The 21,331-nt window shown below is 49.6% G+C and overlaps 2 protein-coding genes across 3 annotated transcripts; one reads left to right on the forward strand and one right to left on the reverse strand.

Moving 5' to 3' along the window:
- Positions 1-630: 630 nt before the first annotated feature.
- Positions 631-21,097, reverse strand: Elac2 (elaC ribonuclease Z 2). 2 transcript variants are annotated; one of them, XM_055594476.1, is made up of 24 exons: positions 20,814-21,097; positions 20,379-20,429; positions 20,170-20,240; positions 19,420-19,484; positions 18,494-18,551; positions 17,433-17,501; positions 16,216-16,350; positions 14,713-14,771; positions 12,627-12,685; positions 12,475-12,547; positions 11,777-11,889; positions 10,489-10,584; positions 9,473-9,611; positions 9,305-9,390; positions 7,505-7,623; positions 6,003-6,099; positions 4,316-4,454; positions 3,910-3,948; positions 3,675-3,784; positions 3,058-3,157; positions 2,856-2,976; positions 2,514-2,592; positions 1,832-1,976; positions 631-1,265 (listed from the first exon to the last, which is right to left on the reverse strand). In XM_055594476.1, exons 1-24 carry the CDS (start codon positions 21,047-21,049, stop codon positions 1,032-1,034), a joined length of 2,493 nt encoding a protein of 830 aa, XP_055450451.1. In that variant the 5' UTR covers positions 21,050-21,097; the 3' UTR covers positions 631-1,031. The 2 variants fall into 2 exon arrangements, with proteins under 2 accessions (XP_055450451.1, XP_055450452.1); XM_055594477.1 differs by lacking the exons at positions 20,379-20,429; positions 20,814-21,097 and adding an exon at positions 20,325-20,343.
- Positions 6,185-6,723, forward strand: LOC129666739 (small nuclear ribonucleoprotein F). The gene is made up of 2 exons (XM_055593981.1): positions 6,185-6,196; positions 6,475-6,723. Exons 1-2 carry the CDS (start codon positions 6,185-6,187, stop codon positions 6,721-6,723), a joined length of 261 nt encoding a protein of 86 aa, XP_055449956.1.
- Positions 21,098-21,331: the final 234 nt, after the last annotated feature.

The raw sequence follows: 21,331 nt of genomic DNA on the forward strand, positions 1-21,331 counted from the left end.
CCTATACATGATATATTTGTATATATGAAATCTATATTTGTTTAATTTGAGCCATTCAATCTAAACCAATGTACAGGTGTACAATGAAAAATTCTAAATGCTTAGTTATTTTTCCCAGCAGTGTAAACTCACCCTTCTCCGAGAGTGGGATCTGCAGACTTGACGTTACAGCTTTGCTTACTTCCTGGCAAGGGCAGTCCAGTCCCCAATTTGTAACGGAGCCTGGGGGTTGAAGGTTATCTTTACATAAATGTATAAACTGTTGTCAAGAGTAATGTTATTAAAATAGATTTATTAACCCTGAGCTTGGCACATGCCCTTGTTTCAGTAAAGGCTGCTGGGCAGTTACGACATCCTGTGCTGCCTCACAGCCGAGTTTCTAAAGTGCGCCCTCCTGGGTAGGGAGAATATGTTAGTCGGCTTTGAACATCCTTCCAAGGTCCAGTCACTAACCTGTTTTCAGATCCAGCAAGGCATCTAGCCCAAGGTGACATTTCTTCATACTTTCACAGTGACTTTGTCATTGTGCTCCACAGATTCTTGCTGCTACTGCAGCATGCAGGGCACACTGCGTACCCCAACTCAAACAAGACCCCACACTGAAGCAGAACCACGATGAAGCCAAAGAACTCAGGATTCCAAACTTGAGCTTTATTGAGTCTGAGTCCCTAGAAATACTATTTTCTTGGAGTCTGGGACATACACACCCATGTCACCTGTCACACGGCTTGACTCTGGCATGCAGAGGGAACCCCTGTGGTAGTGGGGGGCAGACACCTCAGTTTCCATGACTCCTTTAAAGACTGGCTTCCTGTCTTCTACTCCATGGCCTCCTGTCCTGCCACTATGTTCTCCTCCAGGCATGGGAGGCCCCTGGCAGATGGGTGCTCTCCTGGCCATGGCCACAGAGGACTGCATACCGATTCCATGCTGCCTCCTGGCTAGACCATGCACGCTGGCTCATGCCAGGATGATATACTGCTCCACACCCAGCAGGGGACACGGCTTTCAGTCCAGGATGGCTTAGACTTTTACTGGGCTCTGACCTTCTTGCTCTGTGGGCTGTGTGGCTCTTCTGTGTGGGCCCGCTTCTCCTGGGGCTCTCTGCCCTCTGGGCTGTCTGCCTGCTGGGCCAGGAGGGCTGCTCGCACCAACCGTAGCTCCCGCTTCTCCCTACGCTCCACCATCTCTTCAATGTCATCTGCAAACAGGGCCTTCAGTGGGGGAATCAACTTGGGCACTGTTGGGAAGTCTCCAAAGCAGACCTGGAAGAACAGACAAAACAGGGAAACATTAAAAGGGGCAAAGGAGCATGTGAACTGGGGTGTGGGGTTGGACCACCTCTCCTTGCCTGCAGACCTTCAGAGGAAGGGACCATGGCTTAAAAGAATGCTATTTGTGAGGGAGCATAGTAATAATAAGGGCCAATTCCCCACTCTTAGGTAAGGGAACGGAGACTGAAGGGAAAAGAAACAAATAGTCCACACTCTTCTGTCAAGCTCCTAACAACCAGAGGTAGCTCAAGCCCCACGCGCCTTCATTTGGGAAGGTGAAGGTGCAGGCCAAGCTTGCCACTCTGGGGGACTAGCCCCTGTTCCATGCGTTCATGCCAGTCCTGCAGTGGGGATGGCCCAGGCCTGAGACGTTCTGCAATCTCTAGGGACCCTGAAAGAAGGAAGAACCTTCAGGAGCAGACTGTGTCGGTCTGGCTAGTGATAGAAAAAGCTGCTTTCTTTGGCGGTCCTATGTCACAAAAGGAGTAGTGACTGAGGATGACTTTCCTAGCTGGCCCTGCCCCTCAGATTCCTCCCGGTCCACATGACATACAAACCTTCATGTGGTCAAAGGCGATGCCAACTTTCTCGTTGAAGTCAGGGCTGAAAAGGGGAATCTTGGCATACCGCTGACTGAAATGGTTTAGCATGATGAAGTTGGCATTCATCCGCATCCCCACATTAATAGCCTGGGACGTAGTGCTGTAGCAAAGAGAGCAAGGGATGGCCTTGGAGCAGCAGTCCACAAGCCTGTCCCCACATGCTGAAGGCACCAAGGAGCGCTGGTAGGAGTCCTCAGAAGGCTGCTGAGCCAGCAGAGATGCTCCTGAGGGCCAGAGGCTGCCACACTTCCCTTCCTGAGAACACAGACCAGCGGCTGCTGGCTGTCAGCTTGTTAGAATGAACACATGAGAAAAGCCCCAGGGAATCTAGGAAGGTCTGTCTTCCTAAAACACCCTGTATTCAGCCATGACCCCACTCTCCCCTGAAGTTAGTTTATTCCAGCTAGTTTGTTCTTTTAAAATCCCACACCTCACCATAGAACACTGCCTGGGGTATACACAAGAACAGAGGCAGAGTGCCAGGGAACCTAACATGCATTCAGGAAATTCCACAAGCCTGGAAGTCAGCCAGTCCTATGTGGCTGTGGGCATCACCTCTCTGTGGGGTGTGGGTGGAAGGCTGCTTAGCTTTTACTTGACAAAAGAGACCATGAAGAGGACTAAGAAGCATTGCTACCTGTGTGTTTTTTCCACCGCTTCCTCTTCTAAGCCATCCTCTAGGGTGGCTTCGTGTATCAGGAGGTTGGCATCTTTCCCTGGATGGAAAGACGGGCATCAAGGAGGAGTCTGGATGAGCAGCATATATCTCTGGGATACAAAGCTGAGTTCTGACCCAAATACTCAGCTCCCTAAGTTCTGTGACTTTCTGTTCCTCAGGGCAACAGTCTGGGTAAGAACAGCCTGGACAGGAACCAGTCTGCTATCTGCTGGCATTACCTACACACCCACCTGCACATACCCTGCACTCGTCCCAGGCACCTCTCTAAGAACCAAGGTGAGGCCCTCTTCCCTCACTTACCCATCTGGATCAGAGCTTCACATGGCATGGTGTCTCCCGAGTAGACCACTTTCCAGCCAGATGAGTGTACCAGCGCACAGCCAAAAGCATGCTTGCAGTGCCGTACCTGGCAGGTCTGAAACTAAGGGAGCAAAGGTGGAGGGCTCAGGCCTCCGCTCCTACCCTGCCCACCCTCTGTGGGGCCTGCACCTGGGCCACTTACTTCTTTTAAGTCACATGTATCTAGCAGCAAGCTGATCAGCCTTTCAATTGGGGGACTGGAGACCTCTGCCCCTTTCTGAAGGCATTTGGCAGGAATCATACTATGAGAAGACAAAGCATTTGAAAACTGATGATGAACATGTTTTCTAAAAAGTTATTTAACACTTACAATCAACACTTCTGTTCTTTGGATGAAGAACCTTCAGTGTTCTGAGAATCATGACTTTGTCACAGTAATGGACACAGGAAAACTGGTCAAGTGAAAAGAGCTATGCCATACGTCTAGCCTTACCAGTTCACTGCAGGAAGCTTAACAGTGCAGGTTGTGGGCACCATCTCCTCATCCCTCCCTGGACGTGAGGCTAGGCCCTCCCTGCATCCCTGGCTTGGATGTTTCTGAGTTAGCAGCTGTTTGGATATTGACCTTGGAACTGTCAGCTGCGGGGACAGTGGCCACAGTCATGGTGGCCCAGAGCTGCAGTGAGACCTGGGATACTTGGAGAGTCTGCTCAAAGGGCACAGCTTCCAGGACTTCATCTGCCACCCAGTCAGCTGGGGCTCTGGAAGGAGGCAGCAGGGGAAGGTAATAGCCTGGGGCCTAGCGCACATGGTGCTCACCTGATGTGGTGCAGAATCTCCTGGCACTGGTTGTGATACTGCTGCAGCCAGGCCCTGAGCTGGGTAGGGGCTACCACAAGCAAAGGCTGGAAAGCTTTCCCCAGAGACACCTGGAAAAAGATCCCAGTGCAGAGGCAATAAGGGGACTTCCCAGTAAGAACGGTTTGAAATGAGTGGTAGGTACAACCAATGATGAAGCAGGCAATTACCAGTGTCAGCCAGGTACCTCACTTACCATCGCGCGCTCTCTTTGCAGTAGGATGTTCAGCAAGCCCTGTGGGGGTGGGGGAGTGCATGTGGTGAGCCAGGTCTGGCATCACCTCCACAGCTCAGGGCTCAAGGCCCTGTCCACAAGTGGTTTCGATCTCACTGGCCCAGCCCTACCCCATATCACAGGTGGGTGTCACTGGCTGACTAGTGACGGTGAACTGTTACTGGCAGCAAAATGCAGCTATGTTAGAAGGAGGCCAGTGGGCTGATACCTAGGAAGCCCTAAAAGGCCCAGATCTGGACGGTCCAGCAGGGTAGGCTATGTGTAAAGCAAGAAAAGCCAGAAGTTTGCAACAGGGAGAAAGAAGCCCAAGCCCAGACTAAAGGGGCCAGGGCCTCCCACATGCTGACCTCTGGGGCCCCACACTCACCGTGTGGTGGTCCGCATGCAGGTGGGACACAAACACAGCGGAGAGGTTGCACAGGACTCTGTCTATTTGCTGTCCATAATGACGGCACAGCTGCCCGAATGTGCCTTCCCCACAGTCCAGCAGCACAGACTTGTCAGGGCTGCAGAAAAAAATCACCAATAGGAAAGGCTTCAGTCTAGATTTTCCAGGACATCACTGCAGCAGAGACAGAATGGGCAGCAGCTGCAGATACCACCATCCGTGCCCTTTGTGGCACTCATATGAAAGTTAACTAATGAAAGCGCACAGGTCATCTAGATCACTGTATCTCCTCTTTATGTGGAAGAAAGAACCAAAGAACCCAAAGTCTTGAATGCATCACCACAAAGCTGGGTATCAAAAGCAGAAAAAGGGAACAGCGGAGTGTGGCCCAGGAGTCAGCCCTCACAGCACCTCCACTTCCCCAGTGGGCTACATTCTTCTCAGAGTATGTCATGGGAGGTGGCTCCCGGTTCCCAGTGGACCTGGTCCTCAAACTGTCTTGAGACAGGGCGGGCATCATGAGCCTTCTCTGAGGAGGTGGCTAGTGTGAGCCTCACAGCTGTCAGCTGGGCAGGTCTCAAGCCTCAGCTCAGCACTGCAGAGGCCCTTCAATGTCTACTCCCGGGCAGACACACGGAGGTACTCTCTCGCGTCTGTCCTCTCTAAAGGAAGCCACTGACATTGGCAGGGCTGCATGCATCCGAAGACCCTTCATTCTAAAGACTGACTTCCAGGGGAGCCTACACGGGAAAGAGCAGACTCTGTTCCCACCAACAAGGGCGCCAGGCAGAGTTTAGGGATCAGAAACCAGGAGTCTTCAACAGAGGCCAGGCAACTGGAACCCACTTCCCTACACTTCCCACTAATCTGAAAGCATTTGACCTCGGGTGCGCCTGGGCGCTACAGCGCACACTCGCAGCATTACTGGGTTATTGTTCGCTCTTCACCAGCGCCAGTAATGAGCTCTAAGAACTACTCCAGTCCTTCACCAACTTGCTTCCCTGACACACGTGTTTGCAGACCAGAGCAATCATGAACATTTCACAGTGACTCCAACACATATCTACAAATAAATGAATCTAAGCAAACTCAGAAATCAATCAGGAAAAAAAAAAAACTAGCAGAACTCAACAGTGAGCTGAATATAAACAAATGTGCAAGACCCCGAAAATTTTTAAATACACCAGCGAGAAGCTGGGGGAAACACAGGTGCCAATTAAGACACTAGCTCAAGGCCTGGACCTGCAGCTTAGGCTGCACAATTGAAGCACCCTCTCTCAGCACGTGCCTGACCATTGTCCGCAGTCACCTGTCCATTGCAGGCTTAACGTGCAAGCTTACTGGGACACCCTTCAGCAACACAGACAGCATAAAGAGATTTAAGTTCTTTTTCTGTGAAGTCATGAGGGGATGAGCCTCCATGTTTCCCAGAAGTAAGCAAGTACATATACTAGGCCCAGCACTATGGAAGCAGATGAAGGAAGGCTGCCAGAAGTCCAGGACAGCAAGGCCCACACAGTGAGTTCTGGGCCAGGACAGCCAGCACTATACAGCAAGACCTATCTCAATAACATACTTCTGCTCCAGGACAATCAGCCTGGTGAGTGACGAGGACTGTCTAGCAGCAAGCTCTGACGGACAGCAGTTTCTGGAGCAAGCACGGTACCTTAGGTTGATGAGCGTGGAGCTGACATTTCGGATCTTCATTGGGATTGCAGACCCTGTACCCAAGAAGACGATTTCAGGATACTGGCTTCTTTTCTCTGTGAAAAATACAAGGGAACTTGAGTCAGCACTCTGTCGTGAGGTAGTCAAACAATCTAGTCCAATCCACCTTCTCAGACAGTGATGAGTAAAAGTGTTTCGTTTTCAATGAGGCGTGCAGGCTGTTGAGGAAGAAGAGCATCTGGACAGATGGTAATTCCTCAGGCCTTTCTTTAGAAAACAAAATAGAGAACACAAACAAACAACCCTGCTAACCAACACAGTCACTTTCCTTAGCTTTGAATCAACACCGTCTTCCTGGGGATGGCGCCTCCACCCTGCATTAAGACTGCACACTCATCGCGAACACCAGGGAGCGCTGCACCCCACTAGCCGCCGACCACGCCGCTGCCGGCCCCTCGTGACTGGAACAGCTGCCCCTCAATCCTAAGCCTTTTCTCAATGGGCTGACAGGAAAGCCAGTGATGGTAAAACTGAAGTGGGGAATGGAGTACAAGGGCTACCTGGTCTCTGTGGATGGCTACATGAACATGCAGCTTGCAAATACAGAAGAATACATAGATGGGGCATTGTCTGGACATTTGGGTGAAGTTCTAATAAGGTGTAATAACGTTCTTTATATCAGAGGTGTGGAAGAGGAAGATGGGGAAATGAGAGAATAGCATCTATGGGGGGATTTTTTTTATATATATATGTATTTCTATACAATAAAGATTTGGGTTTTTTTTTTCAAAAAAAAAAAAAGACTGCACACTCCGAGTGCATGTACCTCCCATTTGCTTGGTGGGAACACAGGGCTGGCCTGCACCCTTACCTGAGGGCCATGGGCTAACACAGCAGGGCGCCAACTCAATCAGAAAGGATGAAGCAATTCCCAGGAAATAGTTCTTTCCCAGACACACACGGGAAGAAAAGTGGCTGACCTAGCAATGACCTTCAAAAAGCAGGGGTGGGGACAGGCCACCTGGCTAGAGCAAACCCTAACCCCTTCTATTCTAGCATCCTCTTTCTCATTAATTGAAAACTCAGAAAACCCCCAAAGTGCAGAGGTCAAAAAGTTCTTCAGTTGCCTTTTCTAATGAAGCAGTAACACTGGTTAGGTGGCAAACATATTCCATGGCCCTTCTTGGCTAACAGGAGTAGATCAAAGGCAACCGTGGCAAGGGAAGATCTCCATGGTCTCACAGGGCTTCCACAAACCAATTTCCTACAGGTGGACCCTCAAGATCACCCACACTGTCACACTAAACAGAGTTTACTGGGGTAGGGGCTCTGGTGACGAGCTCCTGTGACACAGGTGACAATATCCCTCAGTCCTCGGTTCTAACACAGAGAAGTCTTGAGTTAAATAGTCAGGTTGTAATTTGCCCCACACCCTGCTCAAGATGGCAGGGCTGCAGACAGGAAATGCTTAGCAGAGAGGCTCCCGGGGCTTTGGCTCACCTGCTGGGGCTGGGCTTTCTGGCACACTCTTCCTGTAGTCCTGCACACTCTCCTGGAAATTGGGGAGCTCCAAGGCCTCAGCTATGAACTCATCAGTATTGCAGTTGAGGGTGGTATCCCTGCAGAGGAAAATAACCTGGGTAACCCAAAGGGTCTGCACAGCCTCTCGGCCGATGCTGATTTCAATGTTCAGAATAAACCCGTGTGTACTCTGATGGTCTAGCACCACCCTCACCCTCAGTCCCACGTGTGTGATTCTGTTTGGGGAGGTAATGAGGAATTATGGGTTACTGACAAGCCTTCCTGAAGGAGGGGGCAAACTTCAGGGTGTTTAGAGCTTTGCTCCTCTTCCAGTTCACTTTCTTTGCTTTGTGTTTGTGGCTGAGGTCTGGATCGCTTAGTACCTGCCACGCCATGCTTTCCACTTCTGCCTGCCATGCCTCCCTACCATGATGAACTCTGGAATCGTCAATCAAAATAAACACTTTCTCATAAGGTAATTTTGGGATGGTGTTTTCTCATAGCAACAGAAAAGTAACCAGTTCAGGAACAGAGCTCTCCTATAGAAAAGGACCCAGGTGGTTCTAGTCTGCAGAACCTTCCTCAACTAAAGAAGGTGAATGAACCCTGAGCAGCCTAGTTCTCTGCAAGCTCTCCAGCCTCGGGCCTGACAATCAAGTCTTCCTGGTGCTCAGGCAAGATGGATCTCTCTTGATAGTGCAGTTGCTCCCTTCAGCACCACGTCTGCTACCCAAGGCTGTGATAATCACATGTCTCCACATATGAGCCAGTGTCCCCTAGGAGTACCACGGGGCCCTAGCTGAGAAGGTTTCCAGTAAGTACCTCTCAAACTAAAGTAAGTTTGCATACAGCTAATAACTGGGATCCTGGTGGTCTGCAGAACTCAAACTGACATTAGCTCTGGGGTGGAGCCAGAGAGCCTACATGCTCAGCAAGCCCCAGGGAATGCTGGTATTGCTGGCCTCCTCCACTCAGTTTAATTCTGAAAGGACTGGTTCTCTGGCTAGCTGAGTAGGAAAGCACCCCAAAGCTTAAAAGCAGTCCTATGTCAACCTTTCCAGATGGACTCAGTGGAGCTGGGACCTTGAAATGACATTTTAACTGGCAGATGGGCTGAGGAAGGTATGCAGCGATGCCCATGGCCAAGGCACACCACTACAGAGCAATGATTACCACCACAGCACAGAGTGACATCGTAAAACACGATCTATTCTAACAACGGTGCTGGGAGGTCAGGAAATAGTAAAGACCCCACGCTCATACCCAACAAGAAAGATAAGCCAGCAGGCAGTCAATCAGCGAATACTTCTCACCTGTCTGGAGCCTCCAGGCAGCAATGTATGAACATGGGGTGTCCAAGGAAGTCACACACTGTGACCCACATTTAGATATTGCCATTTGGAAGCACATTTCCCATCAAAGACATTTACTGTTGCATTAATACAAGGAAAACCTGTCCCATGTGAATAAAACATCACTGTCAGAAATACCAACAGAATCCTTTGTAATGTGGCCACGCATAGTGGCGCACACTTTTAATCCCAACACTTGGGAGGCAGATGCCAGAAGAGCTCTGAGTTTCAGGCCAGCTGGGGCTACGCAGTGAGACCTTTTCTGATACACATCTGTGACTTGAGCTGGGCTCTTCCGGCTGCTGCACAGGTCACTACTGACACCACAGGGCTGGAAATGCTTTCCTGAACACCGCTACTGACCATTTTCGGAAAACGCTCCCAAGCCCTGGTCTAGGAGTTTCCATAGGTTTAGAATTGCACACACCTCTGCCACTCTCTCTTGGGACGCAGCTGATACTTGAGAAGGCATTCACCCCGAACTGCGGGCATGCTGAGGGCAGAGCCTTCCTCCTGAAAAATGAGAACACACTTTATGGTGAGAAAGCAAAGGTCAGGAATCCGCCGGCCAGGAAAGATGAGGGACACTAGCTACCTTACTGTAGAAGCTAGTGAGACAGGGGAAGATGTCGGGGTGGATGAGGTTGAGCTGAGTCTGGATCTTGTGGCTGCGCAGGTTGTGAAGCGATGGGCAGTTCTCATTCAGAATCAGGTGCTGTGTGTCAGGCCCGAACCTAGGAAGAAAGCCATTATTTCAGTGTCTGTCAGGGACTCACCCTGCCTCAGGGAAGGACCCGTGGTTACAGTGTCTGCAGGGAATCTCTCCACTGCAGGGAAAGAATGGCAAAAGGACAGATTAACGTGGATGGACGTGTTCAGAGTTATGTCATTTGCCCGGAACACACTGCACAGCTAGACATAACCCGGCTGCTGCCGAGTCAAAGTCCAGGCTTTTGTCCCTCTTGTACTGCCTTTGGGATGTGCTGGAAAGAATGGTGGGAAAACTAAGAAAGTGTAAGACCTTCTTGTATGATGTTAAACATCAAGTACAGAGTATAAAAAAGGCGATTTGCGTTCTGACTAAGATGCACAAGGGATGAAAGACAGAGCTTAAGTCAGACCCAGAACTGCTGGGGCAGAGAGGACGGGTAGGAGGTGAAGCAGAGGCAGCGCAGCTGAGGAGCCACTGGAGGCCCCAAATACCCAAGCTACAATACTCTCTTGGTACTCGCCAGCACAGGGTTCTGTGAGGGTGGATCTTCTCCTCATAGACCTGCTCGAGAGTAAACCCGAGCAGCTGAAGTCAAACACAGGTGTGCAGTGGGACGCTGGTGGGATCTGTTCCTTTCCTTTTGCCAGTCTCTCCTCCGCACTCAGTAAGCAAAGTGCAAGAGATGCGACCAGGAGTCCTGGGCAAGTGGGGAGTGGGGCTTTGCGCCATCTAGTGGCAATGATTCAACATGGACGCCCCTCCAGCAGGACCTTCCCAGAATTCACAAGAATCACAGAGGAATTTCAGGCAAGCTCAGGGGAGGGCAGGCAGCGAGCAGAGCAGTAGTTACTGTAGGAGCACCCACCCAAACACACTGGGCCTTGGACTGGTCTCCGTACCTCTCCATCCACTGCTGGTACCTGTTGTCGGTGAGCACAGATTCTGGGGCAATGTGGACCACCAGGGCCACAGGCGCATCAGCCTCTGCCTGGTACCTGGGCACAAGGAAAAACAAGGTTTCCTTTAAAAGAGATACAAACTCAGGACACACACAGAAGGGTATCATGCAGCCATTGACTAAACTACTCAGTGCTGCCGCCTCTCACCCCACTAACCTAGTGAGACTTGCTTCTAGTTCAGTGGCTGTTTTCATCCCCTACCCCACCGCACCCCAACATACACCACCTCTCTCAAGTTCCTCTGGCTGCAATAGGCTCTGCTGCTCAAAACGTGAGTAGGATAGTCGCTGGCCAGGGCACTGAACCCACAAAGGACAAAGAGGCCTAGGGGGAGTTCCTGACCCCACTGTGAAACAGTACAAGAGCCCAAAAGAATTTGTTGTCTAAGTAGAATAAAACAGCATGTGAAAAAGGCAAGTAAACACCAACAAGCCACTAAGGATGGAGAAGAGTATAAGCCAAGCATAAGGTACAACAATTCTACCTAAGGCGGTGGCATGCACCACACCCAAGCACTAAGAAGTCTAAAGGAAGACATGACCAGGGCCAGCTGAGCCTACATGGTAATGTTTGTCTCAAAAGAACCAAGGGCTGGGGATGAACCTTAGCGGAAGGGCGTTGCTATGTGTGTTCCAGCTGAGCCCAAGGACCAGAGAAGGATTCCTACCCAGGACTGCCCAAGTGGCTGGTTTCCAGCAGACATAACACTTGGGCCAGAGAGATGTTTCCCTGCTGAGACTATCCCTAGCACAGTCTAGGTCACAGGGTCTTCAACACTCTGCCCTACCTCATTAGTCTCAAAGTGAAGGAAGAAAACACATATAGGGTAGATAGGTCAAGAGACTTACTCGCCTGTGCGTTCATTCTGGAATTTGTTTGAGACTTAGTTGTCTGTTTTTCTTGTTCATGTGTTCTCTCTCTCTCTCTCTCTCTCTCTCTCTCTCTGCCTGCCTGTCTCTCACAGCTGAGTTTTCTAGTCTTCAAAGGCTTGTGGTCATCACTTGTTCTCAAATTTCGTTTCAAAGCCCACTAACTACACTACTGCCCAAATGTTGCCAGTAAGATCCAGTAAGATCAAGGCAGACCTTGAACCCAATATCCAGGCCTTCCCAGACACACTGTATGTTGAGGACATGATCTGTCTTTGGGACATGAGTATCAGTGCTGGGCTAGGTGTGCTCAACAGCGATGGCTCTCACTTTTCCCACCCAAAGTCACTCCTTATTACCTTTTAAAGGTGTCATTGTCATAGATGGGCTGGATGAAGCCTTCATCGGGACACTCCACCACGATAAATGCAAGGCCAGGGTCTGGGGGCGTACAAAGCACATCTGCAGCAATCTAGAGAATTAGACAGGCCACTTACTGAAGCACAGCGCCCTTCCAGAACAACCTCCGCTCAGAAGCCACAACCAAATGTCCTGTAAGGAAGCTGCTACCATTACACAACCCACATTTAATACACAGAGCACAACCTGACCCGTAGTTGCCACCCACCCGTTCCTGCTCTGTTTGTTCGTATTTCAGCAGATGGGCACTGGTTTATGGGGCCTTGCAGACATGAGTGGCTAGTGGGAGGATTCGCGTGTAAGTTACTTTGGACACCAGAAACACCTTCTTAGATAAGGAGCACAGCTCCCCTTTAAGACTTGCCAGCAAAGCTCATCCTTGCAGGCAGGCACTGCAAGGAAAAGCATCAACACACGCAAAGGCTCAGCAGGTGTGAGCAGACCACACAGAGATGCCCAGGCTGAGCACTGCAGGGTGCATCATGGGTGTAGGTGAGGGTCCCCATGTGGAGCCAAGAGAAGGCAATCCCAAGCTGTTCCACACATCCTTCCAAGTAGTGTCTGTAAGCTTAAGCCAGACAGTGGCTCTGCTCAGTGTCCCAGGGCCCACCTTCAACTGCTAAACCAGGAGCCTCACCTCCTTTCCTTCATAAGTGACACTCTTCCCGTCCTTGACAGCAGCAATGATGGGTGCGATGGCAGCCGTCCCACTGAAAGACAGGCAAGCTCTGTGAGCAGCTTTCTTTTTACAGAGGCCCACCACGGAGCTCCCAAGGACCTGACACTCACACAGGAAGGCCCAGCTCCTTTGCTTTAAGCACCAAGAAGTTTCCTTTCCTCAGGTGAAGCTGTGACAAAGAGAATGCAAATGAAGCACCTTATCTTAACTTTCACAGAAGTGTATCTACTTTTGGTGACTTCCTCACAACTCATTAAAATACAGTAAGAATACATATTCTAAACAAGTGTTTATTTCCAAAAGCTCTAGAGTTAAGGCCGAATGAGCTAAGGCACAGTGCTTACTCCCATATCTCCTTGCTATGAACTTAATAGACTCTCCCAAGCTACAGTTAACAGCTAGGATACATAGGTGGCCTCAGGAGAACTGAGGTTGTTCCATCATCTCATCTCACAGCAGCGTGCTACCAAAGCAATGTCTACCAGGGCAGTGGCCAGTCAGTGCTTCACACTGCCACCCAGCAGGATGACACTGACACCTGTAGGATGATAACAGAATGGTGGGTTCTTGCTCCTTCAAACACCTGACAGTATAACGCTTCAGCTTTTATTGGACAGAGAAAAATGTTAACAAATTCCCAGTTCGCTCTTTTTTTGTCAGGTGATGAAGCAATCCACACCACACTCCAGAAACTTCTGTCTGACATTCCTGGAACCTACAGAGTTCACACATGATGCCACACAAAGCTACGAGCAGCTATCTGCTGAGTCACATTTGATCCTTATTTTCTTCCTTAGATCTTATAAACTACTGAGTTTATTCTTAACTTCCTTGGCTGAGAGGTTACTCGCCACAGCTGCCCCGAGCCCACCCTGCCCTGTAAGGTGTGCTACCCCAGGCCTTGTGCTTTTCCTGGATGCCGTGACTGGGGCTAGCTCACTGCTTTCCTAACCTCAGCTGAAAAGCATCACATTAACAAGAGGAAAGAGGGCCTGAGGATGAGGTCAGCCTTCAGAAGTTCAGCAGAACACCTCAAGCTCAAGGCCAGTGGGGATAGCTTAGCAAGACCCTGCCTCAAAATCAAAACTTAAAGGGGCCTGGAGTTGCAGCTCGGTGAGTGGCAAAGATATGTAAAGCCTCTTAGGCTACATCTCCAGCACTGCCAGCAGAACAAAGTGGCAGCAGACAAGAGAGAGAGGGGAAATACAGGGTGCCAGCCTGTGGCTATAGCAAGAGGGCCTGCAGGTCCAGAATGGCTGCCTGCAGACAGACAGCTGCCTGAATCACACAGAGACGATCTTTACTAGTCCCAGTGAAATGACTTAGGAAGGGAAGGAGTGTCTAGCCGGATGCAAACATCCAAGAGTTAAGATGTCTCTGCCTAAGCCTGGAAACACAGCATCAGCATTTACACAAAGCTTAGCTGTCATTCAAATAGACAGAAATGATACTGACAATGCCATCTGGCCATCACTGTTAACAGCAGCTTCTTCCTTGGAGGTCTTAGAATCAATCTGGACAAAAATTCCAAATAGATATTTTTTTCCCCTTTTGGAGTGCCAGTGATTGAATCTAATAGCAGGCAAATCCCCTATCACTGAGCCCCAGGCCCCAAACAGAGCTAAAATTCAACATACCTGACATAAAAACAATGCTGCCGCACCACATTTAAGCAAAATATTTGTTACAGGCTGTATTGCAACCAAGCTTTACAGTAAGGTCCTATTAAAAGTAGGCTGTCAGTCGTGGGGTCAAACAGTTTATCATGATAAAATGTGAGTGAGCATTTTCAGGCAGTGAATTTAGGCCTCTGTGAATGGGAGCCAATATCAAAATCGAAATCACATGCTTGAACTATGACAGGGGAAATGAAATGCAACAAAGTTGAAGGAGGTGGAAGTTCAAATGCCTGACTTACAGGAAACAGGCAATAGCTGCCCTCAATGATTTCTGATTCTGAGGAGACCAGCCACCCACAACATAAAACCCGTGTGCAGACGGACAGGGCACCGGATAAGAACTTGACACACCATGCAAGTACAGGTGGAGTTTGGAGAAGGCAGATCTGTTGTCAGCGCAGGTAACTCAGGATCTACCTGCAAATAACTGCACAGATGCTAACAGACGCTCCCAGAACACAGCAGCTGCTGGCTACTAGCCACATGCCCCTTACTGCCCACCTTTGCCAAGACGTACCTTGCAGACAAAAGCCACCACTAAGGAAGGGTCCCTGCCACCAGCTTTTCCATCGACACCTGAGGAAAAGCACAGTTAACAGGGTGCATGTGAAGGCTGTACACACTTCTCAAATTACTATCCCTTAATCCTAATTCAGTATAGCAAAGGGACACTGCTGAGCCCATCCTGAAGTGGAAGACCCTGTCCTTATCACACTCCTCTTTGTCTTTCTCATGTCAACAATAAGTGAATAGAAAATGTGAAACTCCAAAGAGGCCTGTGGTACATGGCTGCAGTTCCAGCTATTTGGGAGGCTGAGGCAGGGAGATCAAAAGTTCAAAACAAGCTCAGACAACTCAAAAGGAACTAAAATTAGGCCAGTGAGAGAATGCTTGCCTACCAGGCCCAAGGCTCTGGGCTCATCTTACTATGGAGGGAGCAGAAGGAACAGAAGGTAAGGAAGGAAACTCCAACCAGGAAACAGTCATTATGACAAGTAAAACTTTTTACACATCCAATTTGGCTTATTTGGGGCAGGATAAAGCAAGTGGTAGCGTTTAACTTTTTTTTACATTTATTTACGGGGTAGGGTGGTAATATTGTGCTTATGTGGAGGTCAAAGGGCAACTTGCCAAAGTTCTCTCCTGCTATCATTTGGGCTTTGGGAATGAAACTTGTGTCTTCAGTCTTGGCAGCAAGTGTCTACCCATTGAGCCATCTTGCCAGCCCTCATTCTAATGTTTTATAAACAAGTACATAAATATAAAACAATGAGATGTGGGTTTTGGTCCTCTCAGCTTGCCATACAAAAGAGGCTTGGCAAGGTCTGTCTTCTTAGTCACCAAACAGACTCCTTAAGACCCAGGGAGCTGACCAACCTGTGCCCAACACTGAAGAGCAGACCGAGTATCCAATCCCTCAGACAGAGGAAATTTAGACACCAGGTCTCCGCATTACTAACAAAAGCATCTACTTGTGCAAAGAGCTTCCTTACAGTGAAGATCCTAACTTAGAGTATAAGAGGCAAAGATCTGTCATTTGCCACACTGGATAGAGGCACAGAAGGACACACACCATCTAAACAGAAAAATTCATCTCACATGAAAAGACGAGGTTATCAAAGGCTAGACTGGTGAGCGATGGGGAGAGAGAGGAGGCTGAACAATGAGTGCAAAGTTTCAGGGGCGCGCTGGCAACGGGCCACCCTGTACTATGACCACAGCGAACAATGAGCTGTTCGCTTTATACTTGCTGAGTAGAGTTGGAGAGGTGGCTCAGTGGATAAGGTTTGCCCGGAATGCATGAGGCGCTGCACTCAGCACCGTGAGGGGAGGGCCGTGTAAGGAATAGATTTCTAACATACTTAGCCTAACACACAGCTTGGTGAGATGACAGGTATGTTAAGTAGCTTGACTTTCTATACAGATAAGCACAACTCACTATACACCCAAGACGTACACAACTACTGTCCATCAGAATGTCAAGGTATTAAGAATTCCTAAGCCCTTCCCCACGGTTTACCTGCGCTGCTGGCCTGTGGAAGGTGCTGCCCATTTTCAGCTGATCCAGAGTCTGATGACAACTGCTTAGGACTGAGCCTGTTGGGGGACCTTTCCGGGCTCTGCGTTGGCTGTTGCTTGCCACACTTCTGCTCACCTGAGCAGCACAAGAAGCCATCACATGTCACACCTCCCATACCCGCAGCCCAATCAGCTGGCCTCTCCCTGGCTCAGGGCCTTGCCCACAGAAGGGATTCATCAGTGTTTGACTGACAAGCGTCCTGGCTATAGACTAGTTCAGTTATCACTGCTGTCTGATCTGCACAGGCCCACGGGATACCCATCACCAAAAGGGGAAAAATTCTGCAGTTATCTAGGTTTTCGAGATTGGGAGGAGTTGGCGGACACTGCTGTTCTGAGAAGCTAAGGCACAGCTGCTGGTCTCAACAGAAACTGCATTTGCTCCTCCAGGCCCAACACTCAATTAGGACCTGCTGGGATCCAGGGAAACACTGGCCAGCAGAATTGGGCAAGCATCAACCACAGCAAAACATGTAAACTATGGTGTGCTCAGGAGGGGAGAACAGAGTGCTGGAAAGAAATAAGAAAGGAAGACACTTCTAGTTGGGGTTGGGTGGGGTAGCAGTAGTCAGGTAAGAGAAGACACATGACCGGGAGTGAGTGGAGAGACCTTGAGCCATCCCCTCACTGGCCTTAAGCAGTGGTGCCATTGCTCAAGAAACACACCCTTCCCTCCCATCTTTCACCATGGCCACCATAAACCTCAGTTCCTCCCCCAGCTCCACCTTTGCTGGTTCTCTCATCTCTTCTATAGTTTCTCAGCAACTGTCAAGATGATGCCGGATGTCTGTATCAGAGGAGTCTCCCTAGCATCAGGTCTTCCCTTCAAATGTAGGTAAACCCGGCACAGACTGTTTACCCAGAGTGACCTGGGGAGCATCTGTTTCCAACTCAAGGCCACAACCTTTGGCCCTAGTACCTCACAAGCATGGCTGGAGTTTCTCAGCCCTCAATGCCCCTCTTTTCCGCAGCAGTTATTAAAAAGACTCTAGGAAAGGCACTTATATCTGCATCAAATGAACCCCTGGTGAATGAACATGCCAGCCTGTGTGCACACAGTCCCACACAGGACACTCAACCCAAGGCCTCACAGTGTCTCCTTGCCCGTGCTTCCCTTGATGAGAAACCTGCTCCAAGGAAATCGGCTCTAAGACTCACTGTGAATAGGAACCTGGAAAACAGTCATAGTCTCGTCCTTGTAGTCTGGAGCAGAGTGCGGCCGCACAGCTGCAGGGAAAACACAGGTCAAGAAATCACGCATTAACAAAGGCGTGGGAAAATAAACCTTCAGATTCCCACCCAGAGCCATTAACTTGCCTCAGAATGTTACTGGGAACATGCCAGCAAAACCAGGTTTCCTACGTAGCTTTAACATTTTTTTTTTTGGGGGGGGGGGATGTTTTCATCAAAAATCATGCTATGAGTACGGCACAGGATCCAATAAGAAAAAGATAAGCCAACAATGTGCTCAAATGCAAAAGCCCTGAATTAACCAGATGGCCAGCCAGAAACGTCAGCCATGAAAACTGGTATAAATCCAGATCCTGAAATAAAACTGTCAGTGCTTTACAAAAGAACAGCACTGACAGGCTAGGGTGGGGTAGGGGGTCTTGCCAGCTCCAGGATCCTGATTATCTTTATTCACACTTCTTCCCACCAAGGTTAGGGGCCTGGCAGCACAGCTGGAGTTGAGGCTCAGCTACAAAGATGGCCACAGACCCTTTATACCAAGGAACTGGTATGAAGGACCAATTCCTCCTGCAAGGAATTCAAGGCACCAAGAACCACCTCTTGGACTGGGGAAGGAGCCTGGGGCCCAAGGGGAGGGCATGAGAAGCAGAAGTGAAAGCAGGCATGATGCTTCAGCATCTAAGGACACTGGCTGCTCTTCCAGAAAGTGTGGGTTCAATTCCCTGCACCTACATAGCAGCTCATAACTATCTGTAACTCCAGTTCCAGGGGATCTGACAGCCTCCCAAAGACATATATATAGGCATAACACCAAGGCACATGAAATAAATAGAAATCATTTTTTTTTTAATTAAGAGAAGGAACAACAACAAAAGAACAAAAACGCAACACTTAAAAAACTACTGCATGCTGAATGAAGCATGTGACTTTAAGGTTTGCTTTAAACCAGTTCTTGGTGGATTCTGATTTGACAAGCAGGCCTCATACAAGAAGAAATATGAGATAACAAGACACAGTCAACAACATACCCAGGTCTATTCCTTTCAATGGACCAGAAAATATTTTGATTGCTTCTATATATTTTTCCTAAAAAATAAGCAAGCAAGAAATTATGTTTTAAATACAGGACACAAAGGTATTCAAATAAGTGCTACAGTATACGTACTCTATGTCAATATGGCACTTAGGTAGTACTTTGAATTTCATCTGTGCAGATATTTATTGTGCCCAGTATAATTAGATGCCTCCGTTTTAGCAACATGAAGAGAGATAAAGTTCTTGCTCTCATGAACACAGAGATGGGGGTAAAAAAAATGCTAACACAAACAACTCAGTAACAACCAAGTGCTGTGAATGAGACACGGGGGCTGAAAATAAGTTTTCTGTACAGCTACAGAGGAAAGGACCTTTGAAAACAGTGGGTCAGTGCTGACGACCCACATGGCTCCAGCTTGGTGGCACAAGCAGAAGCGTGAACAGCGGCCTGTGGTCCTCGGAGGCAACACTGTGGAAGTAGCACACTGCCTGTATACCTTGCTCTGGCTGCTCTCAGGAGGAGGGATTACGGAGAGGTGGGAACTGACACGCACAGACAGTGAAAGCTCAAGGAGATGCAGAAAAGCACATTCAGATATCTGAAGTTTAATAAGGGCAAAAGTGTCAATTCGTTAAGTACGTCTATGGTACCCAAATGTCTGAAGTGACTGAGTACCTCCAACGTGCCAGGTCGTTCAATCTTTAACAACCTTATGGAGCACTGTGGCCACTTGATAAATCAAGAAACTGGCGCCGAAAGGCAAAGTACTCCCCCAGGGCCACACAGCTGGTATTCACGCACTGTTAAAGGAGAGGTGTTTACTCCACAACTTGTTATCTCTGAGGGCAGAGGGCTAAGCTGCAATGCATTAACACTTTTAAAAGGAGGTGGTCTGGACAGGCGACTCAGAAGACTCACCAGTTGTGGAGGCCCAGAAAGAACACATTTGGGAAGCCCGGTTTCCTTTAAAGTTAGAATCATTCCTAAAAAGAATGTTTTAAAAAAAAAAAAAATTCAGCTCTCTCAAGTTAACATACAGGCACTGCCCAGTGGGGATGGGGAGGTGGGGCGCCTCTCGATGAACTAGTTATTTACCCACGAGTCCCTGTTCTGCTTATAAGCAACTATGCAACACATAAAGAAAAACTAATGTTGGCAGAGGTACTAGAGACAAATCTTCCCTCTAGAATGGGCACAGGTGACTGACTGAAGGGAGGCAGCGAGGCAGCTGGCATGAAGCTGGGCACCCACCCACTGAACTGTACAATGGATGGATGCCATGTATCACTGCAGTATCCGCTATGAAAACGGGGCGGTCCGCTACCTCATTCCTTCCTCTAGCCATACCACCAGGCTTTCAAAATCTGGCTGCACACAGCCTTGATATTCCCAGCTGATGGCCAGGAATAACAAGGCCATTTCAACAGTAGGTGTCTGCATACAGCTGCTGGTATACCTTTACTCTGATCGCCACCATGACACAATCTAGTTAAATCTGTGGTCCAGCACTCAAGGGCGTAACCATACCGAGACCGGCTTTTCTGAGTCTAGCTCTTCACAGTCCCTGCTCAAGCTGACTAAAACTGGGCTAGGAAGATGAGGAAAGGAGCTGCCATGTTAAACTCTCAGAGACTTCCCACCAGCCTCTGAGCGCCAAAACATACTCACCACACAAGCCCCCAACATTTGACCAGTGCATTCGGGTCAGAAATATGTTGTCCAAGCGAGCCACTTTCAATCTACGACGAGACATCCATTTCAGCAAGATGGAACAAAGCTGACCAAAGATCACCTCTGCTGAGAAGTCTCACCTGCCTTCTCACCTCAGCTCTCAAGCCCATAATCATCTCCACCCCAGAAGCCAGCTGTTGACTCACTTGTGTTCCTGCATAAGTCTCTGGACGCCTTCTCCGCAGTTAAAAAGGTACCTATGGGAGAAACAACACTATACTCAGAAAAGTCTACTTCGTAAAAGTCTATTTCAATATACGTACAACCAAGATGACGGGGTTCTGATATGGCTGGTAGGTTTTGAACCCTCTTTGGTTAGTGAGGAGAGTACGTAGTTCGGCATAGACCCATAGAAGAGGCCCCTTTCCCCAACAACTTACCAGACCGGTCTAACCTACACGTTCACCGTAAGCCCCCTACTTTGGCATGCTGACAGTGCGACTCGGGACACAGCAATGGAAGTTTAGTCCGCACCATGCGGACTAAGGGAGGGAAAGCACCTACAGGGCTGGACAGAAGAGCCAGGCCCCGAGCACGTGGCGGTGGGGCCCGACGGCCGGGGGCTGTCCGTCCGCACTGACCTGTTGTACTCCGAGAAGACGTAGACAGCGGCGCCCGCATCCCGGCCGCCCGCCGCCACCACCTGCAGGTACACGGTGTTCGGGGCCCGGGCAGGGGAGTCCGGGCCGCGCTTCTCCCGCGTGCGCAGGTGTCGCAGCGGGTCTTTGGGCGGCCGCGGCCGACGAGCCGAACCCTGCGACATGCTGCGAAGGCCAAGCGGACGCAGCAGCCAGGGCAGCGAGCGGAGCGTCCACATGCACCCGACCCTACCAGGCTGACAAGGCAGCCGGACCCCACGCACCGCCACAAGCTCCGCCCCTCTGCCCGCATGGCGGAACTGACCAATCATCGAGCCGCCGCGCTGGAGGCCCGCCCACCCAGCTAGCCTCACCCAATCGCAAGGAGCGGAGCCTGTCAATCGAGGCCGACGCAGAGTAGGCGGAAGCTAGAGCGTCGCCGGAGGCCCCGCCCCTTAACCTATTCGGGCTTTCCCAGAGTTGACGTTTTCCGGGTTCAGCTCCTTGCGGGAGGCGGGACT

Source organism: Psammomys obesus, unplaced genomic scaffold (assembly GCF_907164565.1).
Source record: "Psammomys obesus unplaced genomic scaffold, mPsaObe1.curated_primary_1811, whole genome shotgun sequence".
Classification (NCBI taxonomy): domain Eukaryota; kingdom Metazoa; phylum Chordata; class Mammalia; order Rodentia; family Muridae; genus Psammomys; species Psammomys obesus.